Raw genomic sequence first — 22,255 nt, forward strand, 5'->3', positions numbered from 1 at the left:
GCGCCGCGGGTACGGGAGCTCGGTGCGGGGGCCGGGGCCGGGCGCGGCTGGGAGGCCGAGGCAGGACGGCTGCTGGGCGCGGGCGTGGGGGCGGGGAGGCCGCGCTGCTGCAGACCGCGGCGCCGTCAGCCCTCGGGAGAACTTTCCGAGCGGGATTGGGGACCCGGGCGCAGAGGCGACAGCGAGCGGGAGGAAAGGGCGTCCTCCTGCCTCGGCCGCCGCTGTCTGTCCGCCACGGACGCCACCCCCACCCCGCGGATGCCCTCGGCCGGGTACCGCCACCTGCGCTCGGGTCCGCGCCTAGGACCCCTGCCAGTCTGCGGACTGGCGCCAGCGGCGCCAGCGGGCGGCGACTGGGACTCGCAGGATAGAGCCCCGCGGATCCCCTCTGGGCCGGCGACCCCTGCTGCGGCCGCGCGTCCCAGGCAGGTCCCACTTTGGGTGGGAAGAGCCCGGCTGGGGACCGGAAGGGTGACATCGCCAGGAGGGCTCCTGGGTGCCAGAGCCCCCCGCGCGTGGGTGTGGGTGCGAGGGACACAAGCCTCCCGCCTCCGCGTCTCCGTGTCGCGGGTGGCTGGGGACCTGAAGTTCCAGGAGGGCTGCGGTGCAGCGCGGGACAGCGCTGGCCCGTCATCTGCGCCGGGTTCTGGGCGTCCAGATTTCCAGAGCTGTCAGGTCACTTCTCCACACAACGCACAACGTGCTGCTCTTGCTGCCCTATGCCTCCGCCCTCCCGCGTTCCCCTCCGGTGTCTTCTCCCCGGTTCTGGGCACCCCAACAGCCAGCCTTGTCGCTGTGATCACATGCGTGTGACAGGGATGGGAAACCTGCTCTCTGAGCCGTCCCATTGGTCTGCACTTTGTGTCTCCTAGAGTCGTTGCCTCTTTCTTCGTGTGCCTAAATCTTGCAAGTTGAGCAGTTATTTTAATGAATGACAGGAGCTGTCATGCTACGTGGGATTGGGGCTCAGGGAGGCATTCAGTCCCATTCTCCGTCACATCAGGGTGCCCAGTCTCCCCTCTGGCTCTGGTGGACTCCTGTCAAGTGAATTTCTTGGTGCTACAGGTTAAGGGACAGGTGTATTATCCTAGGGGTTGACTTTTGTCCCTGCTAGAAGCCTGGTGCCCTGTCCCTGCCCGAGGCTGTGAACACCTGTGTGCTGCAGCCCCTCCCTGGCAGGAGGCTTCTGCCGGCGGCGGCGGCAGAGCTGCTCTCTTTGGAGCTGTGAAAAAGCCACTAGTTGGATTTTTCCATTTTAAGAGACCAAACTCAGATTGGAAAGAGCTTCGCTTCAGTCTCCATCGATGAACAGGTGAGTTGAGGTCTCCAACCACAGTGTCCCTGTACATGGGGATGGGGTAGTGCTGTGGGCTTATAAGGATTAAATAACACGTGAAAAAACTAGTTTTCACTAGTGAAAAACTTTTTTCATTCAATACGCGGGGAACTGTTGTCTTGATTATCATGGCTTAGATTGTTTGTGAGAATACTAAACAGCAGACCTCAGGGCTTTGTCAAATAGAAAACACTAGGCCTGCGGAAGACAATCAGCATCAATGCTGTTGTTAGCATGTTAATGCAATTCCTGCAGAGACCTGCCTTGAATTTTTCAGCGTGTGTGTGTGTGTGTGTGTGCGCGCGCGCGCGCGCGCGCGCGCGCGCGCGCGTTTGTTTGTGTGTGTTGGGGAGGGGTTTCCAGCTTCCACCCCTTTTCATCTTGGTTTCCCAGCCCCAGGGAAGGGATGGAGAGGTTCTAGAGCCATCTTCCAGCCTCAGGAGGATTGTGAAGACTGGAGAATCCCCTTCCTCCTCTCCCGCTCACCTGTACCTGGATGGGTTCCTTCCTCCCAGAGGGGCTCCCCTTCCTTTTCCCTTTGCCTGCAATGGTTGCCCTCCTGGTCAGCTGTCTGTAGAAGGTGAGGCCCTCTCATGGGCCGCTCACTTCTTACTGTACTTCCTGCAAGAGTGTTTGTGCAGGGGTCTCTCCACGACACACAGCCCAGATCTCACCAGACGCCCTGCAGAAGCAGAGGCCGAGGGGCAGGAGCTGGGATGGGCCCTGTGCTGATGTGCATGGCTTCTTGTTTTAGGGAGCACAGGGGGGCTGCTTCTGTGTGATTCCGCCGCCTGCAGCCCCCTCTGTCTTTCCATCATCTTCTGATTAGCAGAGAGGCAGGGTTTATGGAACCCTGGACTCACTCCAGAGACCCAACTTGGCGAGCCTCTCTTTGGCAAACCCAACCTCCATCCATCTCCCAGGAATCCTAGAGCTTTGTGTTTTAACTTGAGAGTGATTGAGTTTTTCCTGAGGAGCAAGAGGGGAATGAATGTTAACAGTGTCAGCTGTCTCCCTTCTGGCTTGAGAGCTTCCGCCACTGTGAGGGGGCCCAGGGCAGTCCAGATGATGGGCACCCTGGAGCCTGCAAAGGGGCTGCAGAATGAGATTTCCATGCCTTGGGGCAGGGCACCACAAGCGAGAAGATCTGGGAGGATGGCAGACCCCTAACTCTTCCCTTCCTGTCCCCCCAGGTCCTTGGCTTGGCCCATGTAGACAAAGTGACCAGCCGTGGGTAGTGTCCATAAGTGGTCACAAAGAGGTAGATGCGACAGGCCCAGGGTGAAGAAGGCCTAAAAATTTGGGAGCCACCAGGGCAGTTAAGCAGAGACACAGCCAGAGGATAACTGGGTTCCCTGACACTTCCCGCAGCAGCAACGCAGGGAGGCAGGGATTGGAGAATTTGGTAGAGCTGAGACGGAAGAGGAAGGCTGAGAGTGACATTTCGGAGAAATCAACACCAGAAGCTGGCAGCAGATTGCAGAGATCAAGGAGAGGAGAAGGAGACGGTGGCATGTGGAGGTGGGTGAGGGCAGCCAAGTGGAGATGCCCAGGAGGCAGAGAAGGGCAGCAGCCCAAGTGCTGCTCCTCAGCCCTCAGCAGTGGTGCTTGCGTCAGGGCCTTTTCCTCTTGGACAGTGAACTGCAGGCGTGCGGCGCTGTAAGGTCTGAGGGTCACTAGTTCCCAGGGTTGGGTTCCCTGTGACTGCTGCTGAGTGATCTTTGTGGACAGATTGATGCTGGGTAGACTGCCAGGTGAGGGCCAGATTACTCAGGGGTGATGTGCCACCTGGCTAGAAGTCTCCTTTCCCCCTCTCATTCCTGTTGTCCTTGTGCACTGTGTCTGCCCCTGCTGTACACCACACAGTAGCTGTGTCGTCAGTCCAGAATGCACTGGGGCTTCTCTGAGCTTCCGAGCAACTCGTGGGGCCACTGAGCACCTGGCACTGGAGCTTGGCAGCCAGCAGCTTGGCCTCGAAAGCTGACCCACCGGAGTTTCCCTTCAGTGTCGCCTTGCATCTGAGGATTTCTCACAAAGCCCTGGACTCTGTTGGGAGCTGAAGGAATGTGAAGAGGATGAGGACACAGCCCGTCCTGGCCTCCAGGCCTGACTTTGGACAGACCCTGGCTGCCACGGCCTCGGTCTCTGCTGGAGCGTCTGAGCTTCCTGTGAGGTGCCAGCCTCCTCCCCAGCAGTCTCAACTCACATTCTCCCTTGGCACCGGCAGATAGCATGTGTAGTGAGTGCCCTCCTCCTGTGCCCGGCTGTCAGTCAGCTCGCTAAGGACAAGGCTAGAGTCTGTCTATCTGTGTCACCCCTGTCCCTGAGGGCAGTGACAGGGCAGTGGGAGGCAGGCTTGCTCACGTGTGTGGTAGGTGCTGTCACAGGCTGAGTTGGCTGGAAGCTGACTTTGAAGCAGCAGACAGCACCTGCTTTGCTTGCTTAGAACTTTCTTTTAGGACTGGAGGAAGGAACAAGACGAAAGAGGCTGCACCAGACAGAAGGGGGAGCTGAGCTGCAGGGAAGCCCAGCCATGGCCTGGCCAACCCATGGGGAACTCAGGAGCTGGAGTGGCCCTTCAGGTGTTGCCAGCAGAGGAAAGGCCCGCCGCGGCCAGCTGCTGGTGGCCATAGAGGAAGCCCATCCTTCTTGAAGCCGGGTGGCCACAATTGGCCTGCACAGTTCTTCTGGGAATTCCTTTAGGGACAGTGACTGTGTCCACCTGTGATGTGCAGGCTGGTCAGTGAGTCAGAAATGCTGGAGACCCCCTTGGGAAAGTCGAGACCACCGGGTTAAAGAAGCCTTTCTTGACCTCAGCTCTGCACTAAATGTTGCACCCTGAAAGATGAGAGGACAGCAGCTGGCCTGCATCCAGAGAGGGGCTGGGTAGAAATGGGCTTGTGTGTCTGTAGCCACGTCAGGGGGAGAAGCTCGCACCCCGAACTGAATCCGTAAGGTGGGGGAGCACCGGCAGTAGTAGTGCAGGGGTTGGTAGCTCTCAAGGAAAGCCTTGGGGTGGAGGGGATTGTGTGAGCAGGCCCGTATACGGTTGTGTTCCCTGTGTCATTTAAAAAAAAAAAAAAAAAAAAAACCCACACATAGCCCCCGTTTTTCCATTTGTGGGCCAAACTGTAGTCACACTTTCTGTTACGCTTCTTTCTAATGGTTCGTTTTCCTCCAGTTGCCGTCGCCTCATTTGAATCCACATGGAAATCTCTATGAAGACACTATATAAATAATTGTGTTTTGTTTTTCAGTCTTTTGACTTCCAAATCTTGATGCAAAATGCCTGTGTAGGTGGGTGTTTGGGCTATAGTCTGCAAAGTGTAGAAATTAAAGGATAGGGCTAGGGGTGTGGCTCAGTGGTAGAGCATTTGCCTAGCATGTGTAAGGCCCTGGGTTCAATCCCCAGTGCCACATACAAGCTCAAAGGGGGAAAGGAGGGAAGAAAGGGAGAAAGAAAGAGAGAGAGAGAGAGAGAGAAAAAGAAAGAAAGAAAGGTAAAATTTGTAACATAATTTTCCTCTAAAAACGCCTTTAAAAAAAAAGAGTAAATACCCTCCGCTTCTCATATATTAAAGTATAAAAATGCATTTTCTTCCGCATTAGAAATGTTCTTTTTAGGCAACTGCACGGCACACATTCTGCACTACTTTAGAACAATCTTCACATTCATATTGGATTTCCTAAGCATCATTGCCTGGGAATAAATTTGAGCCTGTTCATGGAAAATTCACCAGTGTGCAGACTATAAAACTGGAAGGCCCTCGCAGCACAGAAAGTGCCGGACACACCCTAATAGAAACCAGGATTCTGTAATTTAGTTCTCTGGAAAAAAAAAAAAAAAAAAAAAAGGTACTTTGATGGTGTCCAACGTTGCCTTAAACTGTGGAGAAACCACAGAGCAGCCACTGGCTGCTAAGTTCTATTTCAGAAATAAAATATGCTTTCTGTGAACTGCTCCAGCTCTGACAGGAAGCAGTTAGCAATATTTGTGTGTGTGGAGACCCATCCAGCTCAGTATTAGGGTTTGAGTCCAGGGCCTTTCCACTGAGGCTGTATCACTACCCCTTTTTTATTTTGAGACAGGATCTTGCTAAGTTGCTCAACTGCTCCCAGAATTGCAACCCTCAGCCACCACCCCGCCCCACCCCCCAATTGCTGGACTCACAGGCATGTGCCACCATGTGCGGCTCCTGCTGATGTCCTTACAATAGAAGCGGACAGGAAGGGCTGGAAAGTGCTGATGCCAGTGACACATATGTCCCATGCTGCTGCTAGGGGACCAGTGGGCTCTGCTGAGGAAGGTAAGCAACACGGAACAGTATGGAAGAGGGAGCGAGCCAGGAGAGATGACACACACCTATAACCCTTGTGCTCCCCGGAAGAGGCAGGAGGACCCTGAGTTGTAGCCAGGCTGAGCTACACAGTAGCTGAACCTGGAGTAGTCGAGGTGAACCTGGACTACATAGCAGGCCTTATCTCCAAACGAAAGCAAGACGAGGGTGGAAGCTGATGGACCCGGCTGCAGCAGCTGTTGCCTTGGTTTCCTTGGATAAGATTGCAGAAGTCAGGGAGAAAGACTGGAATTGGGAATACAGAGCAAGAAAAGCTGGAGTTTTAAGAACTGTGGCAAAACAAGAGGAGAAGCACGAGGGTGGTTTTGTCAGCCAGAGTCCCGCCCCCGAGAGCTGGTGCCAAGTGTAAAATCATAGTGATGGATTTCATTTTTATCATTTATTTTGCATTTGCTAAGTCTGTACAGTGTCTTAGGGACTTGCTTCATTGCTTCTGTGGTATTTAGCCCATGGTGGCCACCTCTGGGCCACATTGCTAAAGAGCCCCATTTTTCAGAGCAGGAAATGGCACAGAAGGGTTCAGCCACTTGCCCAGGACCGTCAGGTTTAACAGGGCCAGGCGGCTGGTGGGAGCCCAGGGAGCTCCTCTCATAAGTCAGCATGTGCCACCTGCTCAGCTCCCCAACACGTGCGCCAGCCAGCCCTACCCACTGCCCGCCCTGGGACAGTTAGGGCTTTGTAGCCCCAAGAGCACATGGGGGCACTGAGATACTGCTGCTGGAACACTCAGGCAAGGATCGGCTGACCGGGCCCAGAGTAGACCACTGAAGGTGGTGTGGAGGTGCCTTAGTCCATTCTCTGTGGCTGTCACAGAATGCCTGAAACTGGTTTATGTATAAAGCAAAGTCATTTCTATGGGGCACAGTTGTAGAGGCTGAGAAGACCTACGCTGGGGCTGTGTGGTGATGTGGCAGAATGCGGAAGGGGAAAGGCATGTGGAGAAGAGACAAGCGGGAAGACCGGGCGGCCCCACTGCCTACCCACCCGCTCATGAGCAGACCAAGTCCTGGGCGAGCACGTTAGTGTGTCCCCATTACCCACGGCCTCCTGAAGGAGCCCCACCAAGAGTGTTACATTGACAACTAATGTTCAACAAAAGCTTGGCGGGAAACAACTGTGTTGAGCCCAGAGCAGGCAGAAAGGGGAGTCAGCCCCCATCCAGAGCCAGGGGACCGGGCTCACATTGCGGTGCTGACTCGGCTGCTGCTCCTCAGTGGTGTCATTTCTGACCACGGAGTGTGAGGACCCTGCAAGAGGGGCAGAAGAGATTTTACACTGCTCCGAGCACAGGTGCTCGGCTTCAGGATAGGGCCTAGTCCCGAGCCACCCACAAGCGTGGGAGGGAGGTTGTTATTGTCTGGAGAGGGCTTTATAAGAAGACAAGAGTCCTGCATCTGAAAAGTGCACTGGAGGATGCTAAAAACATCTAGACGGAGGCAGCACCAGAACAGGAGAAATCCTTTCTCCTTAAGCTCCCAAAACAGATGTAATTGGTTAAAAATCAGAGTCACTCTGGGTATTGAGATCGCAAAAGGACCCTGTGTGTTTTCTAGCTAGCAGCTTCTACTGTGTTCTTGCCATCTGCCCCAGGCGTCCTTCCTTTCTGTGGTTCTCCATCCAGAGATCAGCCTGCCACAGCCTTCCTGACTGGGCCCAGCAGCCTCCCCGCCCCAAGGCCAGGCCCTCAGACCACTGAGGTAACAGGCCTGGGGCACCCTGCAGGCTTCCCAGATGCCCACTGGCAATTGCAAACGTTAATTTACTTTGGACTCTAATAGCTTCTAGCATCCGGACGCAATTTATGGATGCTTCTCCTCCAGTTCTCCAATTATGTTTTATCCTTCATCAGATTGATCTTTTTACCGTCAGAAAACTGGAAATTAGCTCATTGGTGTAAGGCCTCTCTGTCTTTATAATTTAACTTCATAATTCCCAGTATTGATAATGATTCTCAGGATCATTGAATGAGGCAGGCAGAGCTGAGATTATGTTTCTTGAGAGCCCATAGCGGTATCTGGGGGACTAAACCTGGATTTCCTTAGCGCCCCCCCGCAAAGTCCTGCTTCGCTGCCTGTCTAGAACCCTGATTTCCCTGTCCCTGCTCAGCTGCTATTCCTGTCCCTCATTAACACCTTTCTCCTTCCTGTGTCCCCTGGGCAGAGCCCAGACCTTACTCTTTTCCGATAAAACACTTCCTTTTGGAGAAGGCTGCTCCTCACAGCTCAAAACTACAGAAGCCCGCCAGGTCGAGGTCCATGGAGGCCCGGGAATCTCCTGCTCCGGCCCGGGACCCCAGCACACCCACATCCAGGTCCTGGCTCTTGGCAGCCCTGTCTGTGGCCTCAGCACACCGAGACACGAGGGGCCTTCCCACACGAGCTCCTAGCAGGACTGCAACCTGCAGAAAGCAGGTGTTGTTAGTCCCGTTCACACTGAGGAAATAGCTTCTGAGAGATTAAATTATCAAGATTCCAAAGCGAGCAGCACATTTTCACTGTTTAAAACTGCCTCAGAGGAAAGTGGTAGGGCGAGAGAAAAGCGCAATAGCCACTCAAAATAAATAACCAATAATAATCGTAACCAGCCAGACATTTACCAATGATTAAATCCATGACACTTGCATACAGGGGGATCCAGTGTGACCCCAGCTCATGAGCTCCTTCGTCCCACAATTCTGGAGAAGACGGCAGTGTTTGTGTGTTCAGCACTAGTGCAGAGTTTGAGAATGGAAGCAAGATTTTGCCAGACACTTCTATTTGAAAACCCCAAGTTGTTCACACAAACAAGTGTTCATGAACCGAGGTATTACTGTGTCATTCTGCTGTTATGAAAAATGAATTTGGAAGGCATTTCATAGGGGAATGTTTACATTGTGATGTTGTTCGGAAAGAAGGCTTGGTAATCTGTGATCCCAGATTTGCTTTATGTGTGTACGTGTGTGTAGAAATGTATGCACACACACACACACACACACACACACACACACTCCCATGTATGCACCCACCCCTTTCCATATGGAGTAGAGGAGAAATGCCCACTTGCGATTTTTTTCTCCGACGCACAAACAAAATAAACTGTTCTACTTGATGAGCTCATCGGTAAATTTAATTTCTTCCTGTGTACTGTTCTAGGTTTTTCCTCCCTTGGTGTGTACAGCTTTCAGCATGACGTCTTTTAGGGCAGGGGGCGATGGTGCACACCTTTAAGTGCAGCGCTAGAGGGGCTGAGGAGGGAGAACCACTGTGAGTTTGGGGCCAGCCTGAATTACATAGTGAGAACTTTTCTCAAGGAAAAGAAGAATAAGAAAGGAAGGAAGTAAAGGAAAAGAAAGGGAAAAGGGGGAGGAAGAAGGGCAAGTAGGAAGAAAGGAAAGAAATGCTCCCTCAGGGGCCTGGTGCAGCTTGATGGCCCAGCAGTCATGCCTTGGTTCCTTCCCCGGGTAAAGTGACAAGAACAACCAGACATGACCCAGAAGCGTCTCCTCTGCCTGCCTCCCTCCTCCCCTTCTAGGAGCCCTGTCCCTCTTCTCCCTCCCTGGAAGGGCCTCTTCTGGTCAGCACTGCCCAGCTGGGGTCCCCTTGCTCTGGGGCCTGCGCCCTCCTGCCCTCTCTACCCTGAGGCGTGGACATAGAGAGGCGTAGACTGCGTGGGTGGAGTAGTCACAGGCTGGAGGCTGGGCGGGCGTAAGGCCTTGGAGCCTCCCAGACCCTGGCAGAGACACCTGCGTCTCTGCCTGCCCCACGTATGTGCGTGTGTGTGCGCACACGTGTGTGCCCAAGTGCACCCATGTGTGCAGCCTGCCTCTGCTCTGGACGCCCATCCTAAATGTGAGTGCCTTTTCATTCTCACTTTCCATGTACGTCCTTTGCTTTGTGCTACTTCTCAAATTAGATGTATGTATGTCAATCCCCTGTGCTGGTTCTGTTAAGACTTTTTTTGGCTGGCTCAAGCTGCCTTAAGGGCGGGTAGGGCGGGGATGTCAAGCTGGGAGTCGAACCCTGCGCCTGACTGAGTTTGCTCAAGCAGGCACTTTAAACAACTGAGCTAGCCTGCAAGCCCCTGGTTCTGTTTATTATGCATCATAGACATATACTGATAAAAGGGGAAGATCAGTTGAGCGTAAAAAAAAAAAAAATGGGAAAAAAGAACATTTAAGGGCCTGGGGAGATAGCTCAGTAGAATAAGCACTTGCCTGGCAAGTGCAGGGTCCTGAGTTCAATCTCTGGTACCACCAAAGAAAAAAAAAGAACATGTAAAAGCTTGTTAAAACATGATTAGTAGCTTTTAGGTCCTCTACACGGGCCTTCATTGGTCATTCCATAAAAATTCTTCATTGAAGACTCGTGTGAGTTTAGGTGGAGTGTCTACCCATTTCCGGAGGAGTTGAACAGAGACTGATTGAAGATTTCTGGTAGCTTCTGCGGCTGAGAGTCAGTGTCCTTTCCTCCCCACCTTTGCCCTGCTGTCCTCTAGCTACAGTGGCATAGAGAAAAGAAGCTCTCCCTGTGCAGACTCACCGTCACCAGCACTTTTAGCCCATTTTAGATTATTCTCAGTCCCCCTTGGAAACAGGTGTTCGGATCAGCCAAGACCGAGTACTGTTCTCCACATTTGATTTGTGCGGAGTATTGAGCCCAGGCACCAGCTCCGCGTGCTGTCCTGCAAGTGTGGACTAACCAAAAAAATGTTAAATAGTTAACCAAAATAAGATGATGAAATGATTAATTTTATCCTTTGTATATATAAAAGTATAATAGGCCCTTACGTGTTTACCCTTCCAAAAATCGCCTCCCCTCATCTTAAAACACCCCAAGGAAAGCCCATGGGGTCCCAAGAGGAAGGCAGCTCGCTTCTTGAGCTCCTCATCAGGGTACGTCCTCAGAGAAAGTGGGTGCTCTGCCACAGCGGCGAAGAGCTGCTCCCGTGGCCGGCACCCAGGCTTCTCCCCTGTACCTCGGTGGGGGCGAGGCCCGGGGGGTCTGTTCTGAACATCCACGGTGCTGTGTTCTAATGACCTCCGGGCTGGGGTTGTGGCCTGGTGAGCAGCACTGGCCTGGCACGTGTGCTAGAGTCTTGGTCTCAGTCTTTAGTACCTCAAAAAGAAAAAGAAAGGAAAAAAGTTCTGCATAAAAGTAATTCTCGTGGGGCATTGGTGCACGCACGTTATCTCAGCACTCTAGGAGGCTGAGGCAGGAGGACTGCAAGTTTGAGCCCAGCCTGGGTGACATAGTGACTTACTAAGACTCTGTCTCAAAAAGAAGGAGGCTGGACTTGATCCCCATACTGCAACAAACAAACAAAACACCTCTGTCACGTTGTCATAACTCAGTGGCTGAGGTCAGAGAGGCTAAGTTTGTGGCAGTGACATCATACAAACGGCGTCAAGGCCAGGCAAGGGCTCAGGACATCAGGGGCACTGGAGGACAGGCCCGTTCTCTCCAGAGCCACCTGGCCTGCAGTCCTTCCCCTGTCACTGTGCCCTGGCCTGGCCATGTGCAGGTCGCCCCTCTTAATATTCAAGACCTGAAACTTCCAGAGAAGATCAGCTGCTCAGTGACCCGATCCCTTCTGCCCACACCAGGAAGCAAGCCCTTCCCGCCACCCCCCCCCCCGACTGCTTGTCCCAGCCCCCCACTCCCCATCTCCTTTTCCTGCAGAAGCTCAGGGTCCATCCCTTGGCCTTCAGCCCTGCCACCCCACAAGCATTGCTGGGTGCCACAGGCAGCAAGGCATTGAAACGCCATTCTGTGCCATTGCCAGAGACTGTGAGCCTTTCAAATGTACAGAGAGAAAAACTAGGCCCTTGCCAATCTAGAAGTTCTCTAACTAGCAGCCTGGAGAGGAGACCCAGGCACGTCAGCCTGATGGCTAGACAGTGACTGAGTCTCACATGGAGTCCTGAACCTCTGCACACATCTGTCCAGTGTCTAGGTAGATAAGGTCACCATGAGACATGCGGGACCTCAAGGAAATGATTTTCCCATGTCCCCTCCCTTGGGACTCAGCCATCTGGGACGCCAAGATGCAATCCAGCCTGCCACCTGCTTTTGCACTTAAAGTGTTAGGAGTTGCTCTTTATGTTTGCAGAAAGACCTATGCGATAGTCTCCGGGTCGCCTTTGACCCTTTATGTTGGCTTTATAAGGTAGGTCGCTCTGCTAGACCCAGAGCTGCAACAGCGTAATGGGGAGAAACTGAGAGAGGAGCTGCGAGACCTGGAAAGGAAAGGCAGACGTGGGGAGAAGGCAGGAAGGACCCAAGGGATGGGAGCGCACGGTTGTACGGGGTGCTTCCCGGATGCAGCAGGGCGCCAGGGGCTCCCCAGGAGCTCCAAGAGAAAACCAGGAATCAGTCCAGTTGCAGATGTGTTTGAACCTCTGCAGAGGAGCCTTGTGCTGTGCTGGGGCTTTGGGAGTTACAGAGCTCTAGACAGAAAGCCAATCGAGCAGCCTTAACTCCTGGGAAAACAGGATAAATAAGGAAACTCTGGTTGGGCATCAAAGCCCACCACGTGACTAAGCCATGCATGATGTCCAAGTCATAGTAATGTAATTGCCGGGGTGTGATTGGCCCAAGTGTTAAGAGGAAACCCTGTTGGAAAGTAGGAGGAAAAGAGCAGTGGGAGAGCTAGCTCCTCCCCTCCAGGCAGAGGTGAGAGTGCATCAGCTCAAGAGCTACCCGGGTGAGCGCTCATTTGAGGATACAGAGTGATTCCTCGTGGAAACAGCACCAACAGCCTTGCACGTCTTCTATGGACAGAGCCAGTGTGCGCTGAAGGATGCTACACTTTGTCATAAGCTTTGTACAGTGGCTTAACTTTTAGAATAATGTGCCCATAGTACTTTGAAAAAAATCCCAAGAAGGGGCCAGCCAGCCTGGTTTGGCGACTGTGGTCCCTGTCTCTGAGAAAAAGGCACAGGGTGGGGCCTCCAGGCCCCAGTTGGAGGAAGCAGGTTGTCATCATAGTCATAAATGAATGAGTGTGTGAATGAATGAATGAATGAATGAATGAATGAATGAATGAATGAATGCATGAGTCATGGCCCTTGCCCTGGAGGAGTTGTGAACCGAGTATGTTGGCGTGCCCGTGACCACAGAAGGAAATCACCCAGAGGCCACCGTGCTCTGAGCCAGGTGTGGAACCTCAGGGATGAGAGGCTGAGGCTGCGATATGGAAGCCAGGCTGGGCTACACAGTGAGTTCAAGGCCAACCTGAACTACACAGGGAGACTTGTCTTCTAAAAAAGCCGTTCGAGTGCCTCAGGGAGGCAGAACTGGAATTGTGTTGGGAGTGGACAGAATGTGCAAAAGTACAGAAGGGACCCAGGCATGAGAGAGCCCAGTACAGAGGAGGACAGGCGATGGCCTGAGACCAAGGGCCAGTGGTGAAGAGCGGAGAGGGAGACGAGGGGTCAGCTCCGCGGCCCGGCCTGCGCATGCTCCAGTGCCTGGCTTGGTCTCGAGGATCTCAGAAGCTGGTGGAGAAACTGCACTGGGCGTGGCACAGAGATGGGAAGTGGCGGAGAGAGGAGAGTCAGCATGCAAGGGGAGATGGTGATGCTTTGAGCTGAGGCTGCATGTAGGCAGAGGCAGGCAGAGGCCTGGGAAGCTATTTAGGGTGTCAGGGGAGGGTCTGAGGCCCATTAGAATTGAGATACAAAGGAGAAAAGGAAGATGACGCCTCGGGATCCTGTGTGGACATGGGACAAGGAGAGGGTTTCACGGGGTGAGGAAGGAGAGGAGTGGAGTTGGGTGCAGTGAGGGTGAGGGGTGGGAATCCTGCTAGGCGGTCAGACAAGCACTCAAGAGTAGGTGGGCTCAGGAGAGGGAAAGGAAGGGACCGGCTGGTGCCAGGAAGCTAGAGGGAAGGGAGCTGCACCATGCAGCGTCCAGCCTGGCCTCTCCTCCTGGCAGCACATTTAGCTATACAATCCATCAATAGGTTAACACACTAATGAGTACAGCCCTCCCCCCCCCCCATGAGCCAGTCACCTTAGAAACCTACCTCAGCACAGCAGGCTTTCGGGGACATTTTTTTTTTAAATCATTTACTTGTTTATTTATTTATTTGGTACAGGGTCTCACTACACAGCTCAGACTCATAGTGATCCTCCTGTCTCAGCCTCCCAGCACTGGGATTATAGGCGTGCGCTACCACACGTGGTTTCAGTGGCCAGCACGGTACAGGGCCAGCAGAGCATGCAGTACCAGGGATCAAACCCTGGTCCTTGAGCTTGCCAGGCAGGCACTTAGACCACTGAGCTGTCTCCCCAAACTTTGGGGGCATTTTAGATGTGAGCCATATGTGGCCCATGCTGCTGGAGAGACCAGGGCACCCCAGGACCACGAAGTGAGTCTCAGGGAGGACCTTGGTGGTCTCTGTTCCAAGTTGCCATCTTCCCTCCCAACCTACTGGCAGCCCGCGGAGCTCCTCAGCTCACCTGTGCCAACTGAAAATGCCTGCATTCCCAAACACTCCAAGCCATAACTCAAAGACTGTCTGGGTGGCCAACAAACGTAACAAATCCATGAAAAAATGTTCAGTCATCAAAACTACTGCAGGACACCACCTCATCCCAGTGAGAGTGGCTGTTGCCGAACAACAGAAAGGACACCTGCTATCAAGGATGAAGAGAAGGAAGAACTCTCAGCCACTCTCGGTGGAACTATAAATCAGCTCAGCCTTTATGAGAGAACAGCATGGAGGTCCCTAAAACACTGAAAACCGGAAGTGTGATATGACCCAGCCGTCTCACATGTCTCCAAGAGAAGTGAAATCAGTGTACCAAAGAGATATCTGTGTGCCCAAGTTTATTGTACTGCTGTTGACAAGGGCCGAGACCCAGCAATAAAGGACAAGCGGCTGGTGGAATAGCTCAGGTGTCTAAAGCGCCTGCTTGGGCAAACTCAGTCAGGCGCAGGGGACCTTGGTTCAATCCCCAGCACTACATGCCATACAGACCTGCCCTTAAGACAGGCTGAGCCAGCCAAAAAAAAAAAAAACAGAATCTTCCTCCTCTGTACAAGGAGCTGGAAAGGCACAAACTTCAGAGATGCTTTTGGGCCAGCCCGATAGCTCAGCAGACTAAAGCGCCTGCTTAGGCAGAGCACAGTGCCCAGGGTTCCATCCCCGGCCTGTTGTGCCAGCCCCATTCCCCTGGGGATTGAGACTGGGCATGGTGGCACGGGCCTGTGATCCCAGCACTTGGGAGGCTGTAAGCAAGAGAATCACTACAAGTCCGATGTACGTGGTGAGACCCTACAGACGCAGTAGACCTTGTCCTAGATACATTAAAAAATAAAAAGAAGGGCGAAACCCTGTCATTTGCAGCAAATGCATGGAACTGCAGGACACCGGCCAGACACAGAGAGGCGTGCAGCACATGTCCTCTCTCAGAGTTTTAGAAATTTTTTAAAAAGTTGGCCAAAATATAGAGCCATGGGCACTAGAGGTGAAGGAGGGCTAGGAAGGGAGTGCTGCACGCATGCACTGAGACATCACATGGAATCCTGTTGATATGTCCAATCAATGTGTGTTAAAATAAAATGACACCCAAAAACGTGACCTATACTGTAAAAATATATTGAGTGACCAAATAAGGAAAGATCTTCTGTGGCACTGGTGACACTGGGTACCATGGAGTTTGGAGTAGAAGCCAAGGAGCAACAAAGGGGCCTCTTCTATGCCAACCAGTGACTTTCCTTTTGCAGATTTCAGTTTATTACCAAGTCCTTGCCCCGTGTCGGGGCACCAAGGGAGCAGGGCATCAGGGGCTTCTCGAGCTGCCAGGGGAGCCAGGTTGGGAGCACACTGGGGACACGGACAGGACTGGAGCCTGGGTCCCCTTTGCTCTTTTCTGCTGGCTTAGTGGCTGGGGTCGATCTCCAGTTTTCCACGTGGCGGTGGCCACATCCTGGCAGCCTGGTGCTGCGTGGGGTCTGTCTGAGTGGCCTCCCCCGGGGACTCAGCTGCAGAACGGTGAAACCTTTTGGTAAACTGTTCAGAGAAAGCAGCTCCTTGTGAGCCTTCACTGCCATAGTTACAAGGTAACTTCCAAGAAAGCTGGTTCCGAGTGGCTGCTGAAGGCTGGACCTCCCCAGCTGCCTGGCCCTTGCGCCTGGGTGACCACTTCCTCTCTTGCTTGGTTCTGCTGTGTAGGTGTCCCGGCAGAGCTCAGGAAGCCCCCTCAGGGACCTCATCCCTCATCGTGCCATCGCACCTGCCACCTCCAACCCACATCCGTCTGCACTGTCATCCATGGCCCAGGTGTTCCCTGTGACACCAGTGTACCCAGTACACGGCCTGACTCAGATCCACAAAGGAATGCAACCTCACCCCAGCAGATACACAAGGGATCTCGGAAGCAGAAGCAGGGTGGCCTGAGCCCCTCTCTGCTGTTCCACATTCAACCTGACTGAAATCCCAGACTCAATGTACAAAATTCATATTTCACTGAAAGAAAACGAGCGTTGAGCCGCACTCTCTGCCGGCGCCAAGCCCATCCAGGGCGCCTTCCGGTTTCTCTCTCCTCGTGCGTCCTGACTCTCCAGCACAGATAGCAGCCGAGCTTTTCTTTCCTTTTCCTTTTCTACACTTAGGAAGCTAGTGATTGAGCTAATAATGATTGACCTACTACAGCTTCTTCAAGAGACTCCGTGAGGCTTTCATACCTAGCCCCTCGGGCCACATTTTATTTTATTTTTTTTTTCTGGTAGAGACTGGAGTTGATCCATTTGATAAAGCTTTTTAGCGTTAGCTTCTGTACCTTTGCTCCCCAAAGTGAAGAATTCCAAAGACTGACGTTTTTACTGCATTGGTCTGTTTACTAATTTCACATATTACCCTGCTGGCACCGTGGTGCTGAGGGGCACCCTGCCAGCGTCCTCGTCAGCAGTTTGGTGGCCAAACCTGGGTGTCTGAGTGTCTGCAGTAGCAGAGGACAGTTTGGCCACTGCAGGCAGAGAGAATCACCCAGAGAGACAGGGTTAAGAGGGCTTAGGGTGTGCAGAGGCGTGGGTGGCGCCGGATGGGCACTGTGGCCGTGGACTTGGGGCTTGGGAGTGCAGGGGGTGAGGCGTCTTTTCGAGGGCCAGGCAGGCAGCAGAGTGAATGCAGGTGGCTGAGCGTGTTCTATCCAGTGAGTGTATGCTGAAGGACACACCTCCCTCCAGAGGTGTGGATCCTGAATAAACAGAACCCCTGGAACTCAGCCCCATGCAAGAGCACAGCCAGACACAGGGTGGCCAGGACCGAGACGGACACGCTGGAGCTGGAAGCAAGGGCCCCCTCCGTGGGAAGGGGGAGGGTGGCCACAGCTCATGGCAAGAGGACCTTGGCCATGCCAGCCATGTCTGTGGTGCCATCTCTCCCTGGGCAGGACGCACTGGCCTCAGTGCTAGGCGTGAGCACACCAGGCCCAGTTGGCAGCCTCGGGCTGTATGGCTGTCACCGGTGACTTTCTTCTTCCAGCTGGACTTTGGCAAAGCCACCCTTGGAGAAGGCTAAGCCACACTGTGGCCTCTAGTTTCAATTTGTGCCCTGCTGGACACTGGACAAGCAGGCTCTGGTGTGGGCTCAGGTGGGGTGGATAGAGCCAGAGGGTCCGAGTCTGGGATCCTGTCTGGGGTCTCCTGCTACCTTGTGCTTTGGGAAGGGGATTAAGAGGAAATTCTGTAGTGTCAGTAGATGCCACCAGAAGCCCCCTCCCCTGGGCGTGTGGAGTGGGGTGAACAGCCTCCGCCCTGGCCTCTCCACAGCAAAGATTTCAAGTCTACCAAGAAGGGACTTAAAAGCAAAGGGACTTAGCAAAATAGGAACAGCAGGAGGATTCTAGCTCAAAAGCCCAGAGCAGAAGTCGGTCTTGGTGGGGAATGTTTTAGATGCAATCCTCTTAAAGTCAGGGATAACAGGGGTGTCCCTTAGCACCGTTGCTGTCAAATGTTGTCCTGGGAGTCAGAAAGTGAGAAAAAGAAGCAGCAGGCAGGAGAAAAGTCATTCTGTGCAGGCGTTTGGGGTTGTGTACATCAGAACTCCTGGTGATGCTTCGTTTAATCTAATAGGGCTCTAACTGAGCTCAGCACATTTCCCAACTGCAGGAGGCAGTTGTGTTCCTGTACATTATGGAGAGCCACTTAGTAGCTGTACGAGAAAGGAAATTATAGCAGCAGTAGCCGTCAGAACTGCCAGGTGCCTCCCAGGGGAGAGTGGGCAGGCGTTCCCTGGGAAGAACGGTAAGAAATCCAGAAAAAAGGAGAGATGGAGTCATGTGCTGGGTGTGAAGGTTCAGCGTCCTGAGTGCCCATTCGCCTCAGACTGACACGGGGGGTTGATGACATCTGATGAGGTGACACTATAGGAAACAGGAATGGTGAGCATCAGCAGTCAGGACAATTTCTAAACAGAATAAAGGCAGGGAGCTCCCCTTGCTGTCTCATGACTCCTGAGCATTAGTAACTAAGGCTACGGGGCTTGGGCACTGAAGACACCGAGGGCATGGGATAAAAACTCAGGAACAGACCGAGGAGATCTGAGGTGAAATGATATGCACGTGGGCAGCTAACAGGAGTAGCAGAAAGGATAAGCTAACTGCTTAATAAAAAGAACACTGAGGAGAAACGTTTTCAACCTTGTACAACATATACAAATACTTCCCAGTGGCTTAAAGGCCCAAATGTGAACAGTAAAACCTTAAAACTTCTGGAAAATATGTGAGGCCCTTTTATCAGCTCATGGCAGGAAAGGGATATTTAAAACAAGAGAAGAAATCCTCAGCGTAAAGGAAAAGATTGACAAACGTGACTAAGTTAACATTTAAGTCTTCTGTGTGACTAAAGACACCATAATAAATTTAAAAGATGATGCTGTCTAGGAGGCTGAGGCAGGAAGATAGCTGTGAGTTCAAGCCCAGCCTCAACTATGTGGTGATTTCAAGTCCAGCCTGGACTACATAGTGAGACCCCATCTCAAAAAAGAAAGAAAAGAAGAACAGAAAAGTGATGCTACTTATTGGAGGGAGGAGAAAGTCACTATTTATGAGCTCGGCAGAGGAGGAGAAGGCATAATACATTAAAACTCCTGCCACGTGCAAGGAAGAGTCACAGCTAGTTGGGCGAGTGTGAGTCCATTCGGTGAGCGCGCAATGGGCGGAGGAGAACACCTGAACGCCCAGCAAACCCAGGACCGCATCGAGCCGCGCTAGCAGCCAGCCCTTCGCTCATTAAAACAAGACACCACTTTGCACCTATGAGACTGGCAAAAATGAAAAGTGGGGCTGCTTGAAGCACCGACCGCCAGGGCTGGGAGTGGGAAGGAGCTCCCTGTCGCTGGAGAGCCGCGGGGTGTGGCCGTGCGTCCTAGGTGTAGCTTCTGGTGGCTGTTGTGAGTGTGCGGAAAGTGGAAGGAATTTCAGGGCCCATCGGTGGGTAGCAGGATGGTAAGATTATTCACGAAAGCAACAGAGCAACCAGGTGAGCGGAGAGTGGTGTGGAAGGCGCCCCGAAGGGTGCGCACGGGCACGGAGGGCGCCGCTTCGGGGCCTCCAGTCTTCGGATTTAATGTGGGTGTATTCGTCCTCATCCACTGAGGCCTAACTATGAAAACAGGGACCAGCGGGTGGCTCGCGCCTGTAATCCCTGCACTTGGGAGGCTGAGCAGGAGGATCACAGGGAGCTGGAGACCAGCCTGGGCTACAAAGTGAGCTCAAGGCCAGGCTGAACTGCATAGCAAGACCTTGTCTCAAAAAAACAAAACGAAGGGAGAGAGAGAGAGACCCGACACAGACATCATCTTCCAGAGAGTGGTTAAATCTGAGGACATGGGAGCAGAAGAGAAGTAAATGAAAACAGAGAGCTTTCTCTTCCTCGCTGTCTTTTTTTTTTTTTTTTTGGTGGAACCCCTGTCCCTTCTGGGTAGTGACCGGGGTACATCATTACTCTGTCCTCTGTTTTGTTTCACTTGGTGTTTTTGAAAACCCTGCTTCTGAGGGAAACATAAATGGCCCCACGTCTATTTTTTAAAATGGGCAGTAATTCAAGCAGCAGTTAAACAAATTGGTCTGCCACCCCTCACGGCAGCGGCACTGCTGTAAGGAGCCGGGCTCAGGACGCGGCTCTGCTCCCACCCTTGGACAGCAGCCTGGATGAGCCACCAGTCGCAGCCCAATGGGAAATGCCTCGGCTACCACCCGCTGATGACGACGCCAGTGCCTACCACATAGACAGCCCGTGGGCACGTGGCGAACTCAGCGCAGGCCGCTCACCGAGCCTACTTATCAGTGCTCCTGAGCATGGCTTTGTGAGCTGTACTGGTGGCTCCAGTACACTTCGTTTAGGGACTTGCAGAAGGAGGCACTGCTTTCTGCAACAGTGACTCAAAAATACCTCTCAAGTCTCCAAAATTAACCTGTTGAGCTGAGATCAGTCACTCCCGCCACCAGGGCCCTCATGAGCCTCTGCCCCAATTAGCTCTGGTCAGGACCTTACCAAACATTCATTCGCTTGTCCAGAGCTGGCTATAAAATCAATAGGAAAAATGAAATCGAAGTGGCCTGGCTGAGATCGATACAGCTCCCCTGGAACACAACTCCTTGATGGGCACCCTGAGTGCCCACCACAGCCGACACTCCACTCCACCCTGCCTGGTCCCCGTAAGCACACATCTCCCCTCTTGTCCCCAGGCCAAGCAGCCACTTGGGCAATGCCAAACTCTACCTGCTACGGGCCGGGGCCAAGGCAGCGTCTCAGGAATGCCAGGGCTAAGCTGGGGGGCAGGGGAGCTGGTCGTGGGCTCAGCAGCGAGACTGGCTCCCATGCACCTGGCTGGTCCCCCTGTCACTTTCTTCCTTCTCCCACCTGGATCCCACCCTACTTACATCCTCCTACCTCATGGGTTGCTGGGGCTCGGTCCCAGGGCCCTTGTGCTAAACTACATCCCCAGCTCTTTTCATCTTTTATTGAGAGGCAGGGTCTCTAAGTCACTAAGTTACCCAGGCTGGCTTCCAATTTGCAATCCTCCTGCCTCAGCCTCCCAGAGTACTGAATTATAGATGCGCTCCACCACCTCTACTTTCTACCCTAATTTTTAAATCTTCCACTCTCTAGGTGGGAGGGAGTGCCAGGGTGGTCGGTGATCAGCCACAGAGAGGACAGAGACTCTTGGGGGCGCCCAGTGGCACTCTTAAGGGAGCTGAGAGTCCTCCTTAAGTGGCTGAGGGGGTAACTGCATTTGGAAGAAGAGGCTGGTTCTCCTTGAGAGCCCCTAATCGGCTCATTGTTTCAGGAAGTCATCTTCTCATCTCTGTTCTTACTGGAAAGGGACAGGGTTGGCATGAGCGAGTGGAAGCTCTGGGTCAGGTAAGGGAGGATGGAGCTGGCCCAGGAGTCAGGCCGGGGCACCTGGAATGCAGGCCTGACTCATCTCCCCCTCCAGCCTCTCCTCCCATAGCCACCTGGGTGCTGGCCCCGCCTAACAGAAACCCTAAACGTGTTCTGGACTCACCACTCTCCCTGGACAGCCTTCGAAGGTGCTTCCTTTGCTCTCTCCGTCTCACAGGGGACCAGCTAAAGACCAGCCCCACGCTGGCTTCTCTCCGCGCTTGGGGGGTGTCTGTCTCAGGCAAGGGGAAGTGCTGGAAATCCACATTTAAAAACCATCTTCCTAAAGTTTTTGAAATGTTCATGACTCCTTGGGATCAGATCGGGTGGTTCGGTGCTGCGACCTCATAGTCTGGCTGTTGAAAATCTCTCCGCTGGGAAGTACAATTGTCTGCCCTGCAGGTGTTTTTCTGATCAGTGTGACGGCTTCAGTCCTTGGCTGTGCGTACAGAAAGCTTTGGAAATCACAGAGCATTTTGCAAGCACTAGTTCAGCTGGAGCTAAATACTGTAATTGGTGAATCTGCTTAACCAAGTGCACATGAACATATCCCGGAATCCTGGAATAAAAGAGAACTAAGGGAGCTGCAAGGGAGGGGACATTAAGCCCTTCCCCACCGTGAGGGGGGGGCAATGCCACCAATGTCAGGGACCAGAGTCAGGCTATGTACTGGATCTTAATAAAGTTTACACTAGCTCATTACAGAGAAGGAACATGAGGAGAGGTTCTAATATTTTGATTTCATGCACCCCACCAGTGCGCGTGACTCCACCCATGGGAAACAACACCTCTTGCTTCTTGCTTGGGGATCTTTCTAGAAGAACTTCCTCATTCCCCCGGGGGATCCATTTCCTTTGCAGGGCAAGCAGAAGGCCAGACCCAAAGATATCCTCAAGCCTGTGCCCGGTTAACCCTGAGCCAGAAAAATCCCTGGGCCTCCTAGGTCCTCCTAGTTTTATAGTAGGTACCCTTTCAAGTGATCCTAAATACCTCTCTCAACCTTCAGAAATGCCACTTCACTCAGGTGGGAAGGAGTTTGAGCAACCAAAGGTGTTTTCGGGAAGCTTGTAAACTTTAATCACTTTTCCATGAGGTACAGGAAGTTCCAGGGTTTTGCTCATCCCTAACTCAGTCAGACGACTTCATTTCATTCTACTTCTTCCAACTCCCTGTTCTCTCTTTAGTAGTCC

The 22,255-nt window shown here is 53.0% G+C and overlaps 1 protein-coding gene across 1 annotated transcript in view; it reads left to right on the plus strand.

The window, feature by feature from the left end:
* The window catches only part of Tnfaip8l3 (TNF alpha induced protein 8 like 3), a gene marked incomplete at its 5' end in the record, with an annotated part of 31,566 nt that continues 9,311 nt past the window's right edge, over positions 1-22,255 (plus strand). Inside the window, one exon of the mRNA XM_023724059.1 lies at positions 1-22. Within this exon, the coding sequence (XP_023579827.1) occupies positions 1-22 (22 nt within the window). The remainder of the gene's footprint in view (positions 23-22,255) is intronic.

This window comes from Octodon degus, unplaced genomic scaffold (assembly GCF_000260255.1).
Source record: "Octodon degus isolate 3935 unplaced genomic scaffold, OctDeg1.0 scaffold00105, whole genome shotgun sequence".
NCBI classification, from domain to species: Eukaryota; Metazoa; Chordata; class Mammalia; order Rodentia; family Octodontidae; genus Octodon; species Octodon degus.